Source organism: Cyanistes caeruleus, chromosome 12 (genome assembly GCF_971803275.1).
Source record: "Cyanistes caeruleus chromosome 12, bCyaCae1.hap1.1, whole genome shotgun sequence".
NCBI lineage: Eukaryota > Metazoa > Chordata > Aves > Passeriformes > Paridae > Cyanistes > Cyanistes caeruleus.
The window spans coordinates 15,175,158-15,183,662 of NC_141712.1; the positions used below are offsets into that span (position 1 = coordinate 15,175,158).

The 8,505-nt window shown below is 47.8% G+C and overlaps 1 protein-coding gene across 3 annotated transcripts in view; it reads right to left on the reverse strand.

Annotated features, from left to right (window-relative positions):
- EDC4 (enhancer of mRNA decapping 4) overlaps positions 1-8,504 on the reverse strand; it is a 33,440-nt gene extending 24,936 nt beyond the window's left edge. The window contains exons 1-6 of one of the 3 annotated variants that reach the window (XM_086847426.1): positions 5,996-8,080; positions 5,392-5,879; positions 3,993-4,149; positions 3,145-3,256; positions 2,399-2,498; positions 724-913 (exon numbers count right to left, since the gene is read on the reverse strand). In XM_086847426.1, coding sequence (XP_086703552.1) covers positions 724-893 — 170 coding nt within the window. In that variant the 5' untranslated portion in view covers positions 894-913; positions 2,399-2,498; positions 3,145-3,256; ... (1 more) ...; positions 5,392-5,879; positions 5,996-8,080. Of the gene's footprint in view, positions 1-723; positions 914-2,398; positions 2,499-3,144; positions 3,257-3,992; positions 4,150-5,391; positions 8,157-8,182 lie in introns of those variants that run through there. The other 2 variants (XM_086847424.1, XM_086847425.1) reach the window with 2 other exon arrangements.
- Between the last annotated feature and the right edge of the window lies 1 nt (position 8,505).

Genomic DNA, 8,505 nt, shown 5'->3' on the forward strand with positions numbered 1-8,505 from the left:
CATGTGACAGCTAATGATTAAATGATTTGTTACCATTGCAACACTACCAGAGAAAGAGAGAAGAGCCACCACATTGCCCCCAGCTGAGTGCTCAAGTGCACCATAAATCAGGGCTTCAACAACTACCACCACCTTTGCTCCAGTTGCTTTTGAAATGATGGTACACAATTAAAATTGAAAAGCTACACTCTGAGGTGACATACCTCACATGTTTCCCAGAAGCACTGAGCAATCAGTCCTAGCAATTAAAAGGAAAATATTTAGGGTAATGAACACTGAAAATAAATTTCGGGGCCATCAAAAGGATGACAGGTTTGAAAGGAAGATAGTGAGTGGATGGGAAATATTACATCCTCTTCCCCAGAGAAGTAACTGAGGAAAAGAGGTAGACCCAGACAAGACAAACCTCTGTCACACACTTGAGGTGACACTGTCCATGCCTAAGGCCAGCTGGTACAGACTGACACTTCTCACTGTCTACTTTGCCCAGACCAGGAGCACTAAGGTGCGCCTAGAATTCCAAGCAATGCAATACCAAGTAATGATTGTGCTGAATGCAGGTAGAAGTTGACTGATTTGATACTCTGGAAGTGGCATAACTATTGATCTTCCCCCTCCAAGCTGCTATTCTGCAAAGGCTACAAATTAAATGGCAATGTTGAGGTTGCATTCACATCTAATCATTACACAGAGACTGACAGGAGGTGTATTTAAACAAGATACTGGATTTTTTCTTTATCCATGGCCAGGCGCCAGACAAAAAGGTTGCCAGCCTCGTCCAGGCAGGCCAGCTGGTTGGAGTTGAGGTGAGCAAAGGCCAGGTCTGCCACGCCTCCTGTGAATCCCTTCAGCAAGGTCCGCTCAGCAGTGCTGACACTCAACACCCGCACCATAGCAGAGCCATTACTGGCAGCTGTGAGACAGACAGAGGGAGAAGTCACATTTATGTCTGTGGTTTCTCTGCATAATTCTCATAAACTTCCCATAAGTCTCATAAACTTCTCATAATTCCCAGGATCATCCTGATTAAAGACGCCGCAATTAAATGCCAGGCCTAAACCTTCATCCCGAGCTTGCCACACTTCCAAGGATGACCTCCAGTGACAGTGAATTAATTTTATTTGCAATTTAATTTTCAGTTACTGGAGAAAAGGAGTTACTGAGAGGCAGATAGCTCGGACACACGTTCTGTAAGTGGAAGCAAAAGGCATGGACATTCACTGCTTTTTGGCTTGCATGACTGAAAAGAAGATGCTTCAGAACACATGCACACTAAGCAAAGTTTCCAGCTTCCCCTTTTCAGACAGACACCATTGACTACATAGCAGGCAGTCTTACAGAGATCATGGTGCTTCCACTTCCTGATGCCCACGCCAGCCCTAGCAAACCACTCCCAGCTTCCCAGTGTTACTGCACCCAAGCTTTTAAATTATTTTTTAAAAGGGTGAGACATGCTTAAGCTACTCTAAAATACCTCAGCTAGAAAAAAAGGTTATTACAAGAGCAGAGTAGTACATTTCATAAAAGACCAGATAAACTGGTGCGAGAACTAAGAACAAAGAGACACAGACACTCTGTGCTTCTGTAAGAGCAGAAAGAGACATTGCAGATAACTAAGTGTTCATTTCATGGAACTCTTAAGGATAGAAAACACCTTTAAGATCATCAAGTCCAACCAGCACAACCCTCATGTTCACCAGTAAACCATGTCCTCAAGTGCAATATCTACATGTTTTTTGAACACTTCCAGGTGAATTCACCACTTCCCTGGGCAGGGCAGTTCCAATGTTTTTGAACCCATTCCATGAAAAAAAATTTCCTAGCATCTAATTTAAACCTTCCCTGGCACAACTTGAAACCATTTCCTCTCATCCTGTCACCTTCTATCCCATATGCTATGAAACCATCTTTGCCTGGGTTGTTCTGCTTTCCTCTCTCTATTGCACAAGCCACCACATCTGCATTGCTCTTTGGATCCTGAAAATTTAGCCTTAAATTCAACTCTAAATTAATGCAAGCAAATCTATCACAAACACTGATCTGCTCAAATTACTATGGGGCTGTTTCTGTGCTTAGCTACAGAGCAGCTTGTTTGCTTCAGACATATTTAATTAGAGGAGGAATCTGAACATCAGCTCCCCAGTGAAACCAATGTAGTCCTTCAACTTTTCCTACATGCCCACTGAGTCCTTCTCTTTTATTTCTAACTCTCCCACATAAAACAAACTCTTCTCTACACCATTGCTTATATTCCCTCTATAAAAGCACTCTAATCTGGGTATTGCAAGGTATGTTTCAATTAGCGCCAGTTACATTGTTCTGATGTAAACTCTGCCCTTCTTAATGATACACAGAGGAAAAGAATACAAATCACATCCAAGAAGAGAAGGCATCTCACCTCTAATGGCATAAGCCAGGTAAGAGTTTGAAACAGCTATCAGATTGCCATAATAGTATTTCTGCTCCCAGTCATATCTAGCAACAGGCTGTATTTTCACCTGTTCAGGAGAAAGAAAACAAAACATGAGAAATGTCTGGAATTATCTTTTCCATCTTTGTGGTCTCTTAGCTCACTGCACACTAAGAAACAAACTGAAATGGAAAATGGAAAAACACAAAATGGAAAATTAAGCAACAAAGTAGAAAAGGGCTGAGTGGATCAAGACCAGAGGTCTCGCTCCTAATCATCAGCATTTGTTCTGAGCATGGCTTAGTTCTTTGCTCAGCACCAGCTCTAATTTCAGCATATTGGTTCTTGCAGCTCTGACCTGCTGGCCAGAGCCCTCATCAAGACTGATGCCAGCAAAACAGCCAGGGAAATCCTCCCTTCAGGGTCCAGGGAGGAATCAATCAGCAGAAAAATCTTGTTTGTGGAGAAAGGACACTTTCCCAAGAACCTACAGCTTAGATAATGGATTTCTGAAAATTAGAGGATAACTTGGCCAGACTCTGGAATAACAGAAACAATCAGTTACAAGATACTGCTCCAACTTTTTTCTCCTTGTTAAACTCTTTGACAAACTTCTACCTAATTACAAGCTCCTATGACACAAGAAAGAAGATAGTTATTTCTGTTTAAAAATATTCAAGCACGAGCTGATGTGACTAAAAAAGAGACAGACCATGCTTTCTCTTGCTCCTTACCTTGTTACTCCCTCTGGCCTTACTGGTGATGCTGGAGTCACTGCTGGCCACTATCTCCACATCTTTTGCTGATATCACTAAACATGTTGAGCTGTCATCACCAGAAAGACAGCTTTAAAAAAATACAAAGAGGGGGAAAAAAAATCAGACAGGACTCACAGGAACAAAATATTTGACACTTTATTAAATTCATAATTTTATGCAGCAACGTAACAGGATTTGTGTGAAGACAGAAACTCCTCTCAGCTGAGTCTCCCTTCCCTATGTGTCACAGGTTTGACAGTGTCAAACATCTTCTTTGTTCAGCCTAAAAACATTCAGTTCGTTTGACTTGAGCACAGACCTACATTTGATTCAAGTCCCCAACACTGGAAGGTGTGAAGAAACCAAAACCAACCAGCAACAAAACAGTGCACACTGCCTGTGGTTCTCATGGCGTCCTCTTTCAAAACCATGACCAGAGAACCCAACCACAAGCTCTGCAACACCTCGGGTGACTCGGGTCCCTGAAGAGTCCTGCTGGACATCTACAGGGGAACCACAAGTTTCAACCAGAGCCCTCATGATTTACATTCACCCTGACCTGCAGTTTTCACCAATTACAGTCCCACTCCCCTTCTCTGAACAACTCAGCAGATATTCTTCACTTCCTGAGCTGCAAGGATGGCAGACTCCATGCATCAGCCTCACAAAAGCTACAAAAGCTCTAACCAAGAGCACTGACTCACAACTGTCACCTGAACATAAAACCCATTGTCACACTCCCAGCATGCATGTCCATGTGGCTCAAGAGAACCAAATTTGAGTGGTTTTCTATTCATTCTCAGCATTTCTTTGACAAAACTTACATGACTTGTTTCTCCTGCAGGGCTCCTAGAGAGATGCTGCGATGCACTGGCTTGGCCAAAGCAGGTCCATCTCCGCTCCCAAGGGGATCAGGCACCAGCAGCCCATTCAGGTCCCCGTTATACGAATTTGATGGTCTCTGGTTCTCATTCACTGAACCTGAGGAAAAGCATGACCAGCTGTGCCCAACATGCATTTGAAAGAAATAACACTGTGTGAAGTACACCACCTCCAGATGCTTTTTGTCAGCCTCTATTGGTCTGTCGGGTAGAATACACTGAACTGGTTAGGAAAAGTCTTCTACCAAAAAGATGTGTAAGAGACCTCCCATATGATGAGAAATTCACCTCCATATATCTGAGTGAAACAGCTCTTTTTCTTACACAAGCCATTCCAGCAGATCAGAGAAACACCAAAGAACATGCTCAAGGAACTTACCAGGCTCAAGGAGCAAACAGCCGTAGATCAGAAAGATTAAGCTAGTAACTGGGGTTTACTGAATCGAGTGCCAGACCAAAAAGTTCTTGACAGGTCACTTCTAACCCTCAGGCCTGCAGAGACCTCTGAAGTCCTGATGCCCTGCAGGGATCAGCTGCAACATTTGGGGCTGGCTGGAAACAATACATTTGTTACTTTTCAAAGCTGGCTTCTGACTGTGAGACCAGACCTTGAAGTCCAGGTGTTTAAGTAACTTTGCTAGGACACTCTACAGCTGTGGCTATGGGATTCCCATATTTTTCCCTTGGTTGACCATATAGAAGTTTACAGCACTCAAATTTTGTGTAAAGCAGCCATTTGTCCAGAGCCCCAGCTGTGCTTTGAAGAGTGTGTGTGCCCTGACTTTGCACATCTGGCCTAGCACAAGCTGCCTGCTGACTTCCATGCCTTCTGAAGGCTTTAGGAGGGGAAAGATGTAATGGGGTGAAGGAGACTCTTCTTCTTCACTAGCAAGGCAAATATTTGACAACCCCCACTGGAGAGCAAGGCCCCTCCATCTGCACCCCCACATCAGCACACCCAAGGAAAAGCCGCCTGTCTCAGCGAATCCTCCCTTGAAATTTTCACTGGTTTTGAAACCCGAAATTTCGTATACTGTTGCCAGGTAACAACTGCTGCTGAGCTCCAGCAAAATGGCTGCTCCCAGGACCAGAAGCTCCCCCATCACTGGCATATGTAACAAACCTAAACATAACTGTGGGCAAGAGGCAGATCCTTCCACAGTAAGACAACCTCTCTGAGACCGAATAGGCTTCAACAGATCAGGTGAGTGCTGCTGCCTAAAACACAACTGCAACTATTTATTTGCCAGAAGAATATTTTAAACTCGCCTGTTTATGAAGAGTCATTATGGACACAGAAATGTGCAGTGACAGGGTACCCTGATGCAATTTGGGCACTCACCTCAATGTAGCTGCACTGCATGAAAACAAAGCAGCAGCACTGACAGCACAAGGAAATTCAGGCGAGGGAACGTGATCCTGTAACCGCTTCACGTTGGTGTTGAGCTTGCTGTCACAACATTAAGATGTGTCCCTTATTGCTACAGCATATGCTGGGTGCTTGTCCAATTGCAGCTCCTTCCACTGACATCACTTTATCCTTTGTGACCAAAGGCAGGAAAATATTCCCTACAGAAAAAGCACCCAGTCTCCCGGAGAAAGATGATACGTGCTTTGCCCTTTTTGCAGCCACAGCAGAGTCTCATGTAAGTACTGCTGCTCTTTTACAGACAGCAGGATAGTGATGTTTGCTCAACGGGAAAGAGGAAGGAAGAAACACTCTCCAGAGGCTGATGGGCCCAAGAACAGTACACCCAAGTTCAGGAATGGGTGTAGCTCAGACTGTGCTAGTGGAAGCCAGACAAGCACAGGTGCTGCCTGTGCACAGTCCTGGAGCCATGAAAGAAGAGAAGAGGCTCTATTTAGTAAGAACATGAACTAAATCAAAAGGTTAAGCCAGACTGGTAGATCGAGGTCTCAAAGGGAAAGAAGTTTGTATTCATTACCTTTTCAAAGAGCAGGAACAGTCAGAACTGAGACACTGAACTCTTCCTGCTCCCACCATCGGCTGCACCAGGAGATGCCAGCCTGTACTGAACACAACACTGCCCTGATACACCATGAGCAGGGTGAGCCCACGTAACACCTGGTTATCAGCAGAGATCTCTGCATGGATTGAAGGATTCTGCCCACCACCAGCAGGGATGCTCCTCCACAGCACAGTGGCACTGACAGCCTGTCTCCACAGCCCAGCAGGCAGGTCCATGCTTCAGCAACAGCTACTGAAGCACTGGATGAAGTTTGCCAAAACCAGGAGAAATTGTGTCACAAGAGATAGACTGGGTAGTGGATTACATTTTCACAATCACAATCACCAAGCCTAGCTGAATTTAAAAAGTATTGTGACAGCTGTAAACTTTTCAGAGCAGGGAGTGTTTCTTGTCTCCTGCCTGGACAGGATCTAGAGGAACACAACACTGCTCACAGCTACCTGCACCTGATACTGCAAAACTTGAAGGCTCCTCTACTACTCTCCCCTGGCATCCTAACAGGAGTTTCAGAGACTTTCAGCTAACATCTCTTTTCCCCCTTATTAGGTCAGTCTTTTCAAGTTTATTTACTGTTAGCCAGGCAGTGATTTCTGCTGAGAACCACCACAGGATCCTCCTGTGAACTTCCTGCCCACTTGCCCCTTTTCCTCTCAACTGCCTTCTTGTGCACTGGAGTCGACAGAGAAGGTAACAAAGAGAATGAACTGGAAAGAACAATGAAAAGAAAAAAGCCATACTCTGTCAATAACTCCTTGACTTCAACCACCAGCAGAAGCTGCTTCAGGAGAAAGTCAAGTCACCTTGAACAACAACTCCAGCCATTTCCCAACCACAACATATCCTTACAGTTCAGAAACTGCTTGTGAAAGGAGTGCTCCCCATCCCTGCACTGAGCTCTCCTTCCAATCTTTTAAGTACAGTGCTGCACTACAGACAAAAAATATATTTTTCTCAAAAAAAATAGAGTTCAGGAGCGTGCAAGCACTCCAGAAAACAGTGTATTCCAATTAATGAGAAGTTTCTCTAAGGGTAGTAAAGCTAATGAAGCTGCCTTCCTGCAGGTTTGATCCATCACCTCATGTGCCTCTAAAGCCCTCCACAACAATCCCACACCCAACCTCTCTTCCTTTTGGCCAAGTAAAAGGCAGCACACAAGGCAGTTGCTTTGGAGGTAACACATTCCTGCTAAGTCTCAGAACATTTAAAAGTTATATTATTCCCATCCTGCCTTTTTTCCCTTGAAGGGAGCACAAGAGGGGCATAATTTTGTCCTCTACCCAGAGGCTAAGAGTTTTCTTCAAAGCATTCATTCTCGGCCTTCTTCAGAGTATTCCCTCACCACGTTTGACTGAAACACCATGGCAGGTTCAAAGAGAGGGATGAGAGAGAGCCTAAGCTCCAGGAGAGTGGGAACACTATCCAGATGACTCCTGAGCCAGCTGCTTATATTCTTACAAGCAGAAGGGAGCCCGCTTAACTCTGAGCAGAGAAGTATAATAGTTCAAAGCGCAGGGAGAAGACTTGCAACCACTTTAGGAGAGATATTTGTGATCTCATTTCACATACAAATAAGGAGAGCGAAAAGTTTGTGTAGAGGGTGAAAAGGGTGAACCCGGCACTGATCTCAGAGCGGCCTGACAGCCCCTTCCACCCAGCCCAGAGAGACGCCTGGGAAACGCCAAGTACTGCTGGTAAGGGGGGACACTTGTGTCACAGGGGTCGGTGCTGTTCAGCTCCCAGCAGCAACACCTCTCAGCTGAATGGAGCCCCGAGACCGCCGCAGCAGGGAGCTCTGGGGCCGGCCTGCCCTCGCTCTGCCCAGCGCCAACAGCCCCCTCCCTCAAGCGAGGGTCCGCAGGCCGGGGGCTCCTCTCCTCACGGGCCGGTCCGCACCGCGCCGCGGGTCCCGGGCTCTGCGGAGAGCGAGGCAGCGCCGAGCGGGACCCGCTGGCCCTGGGCGGGTCACACGGCGCTGCCAGGCGCCGCGAGGCGAAGCGGTCCTGGCCGGGCCCCGAGCACGACCGCTGACAACCGGCGGGCGGCGGCGCAACGGCCCAGGGGCTCCCGCAGCCCGGCCCGAGACAAGGCCCCGCCCGGCCTGGCCCGGCGGCCTCTCGCACTCGCCCGGTTCCCGCTCCTCACCTCCCGGCCGGTCCAGCTTGAGGATGTCCCGCAGGTGCTGGGTGGCGTCCTCGATGTCGATGCTGGAGCAGGAGGCCATGGGGCCCGGCGCGCCGCCCGCCCGCGCCGCCACCGCGCTGCCCGGCCCGGCCCCGCCGCCCGCGCTTCCGCCTCCGGCCCGGCCCTGCGAGCGCCGGGCGGAAACCGCCGCCCGAACGGAGCGTTCCCGGCGCGGCGGGGGCGGGGCCGGGAGCGCGGCCCGGGGCTCCCCCGCCGCCCCCATCAGCCCCCATCAGCCCGGGCCTGCCGCCCTGGGCGCGGCCCTGCACACACCCGCTCCCGCC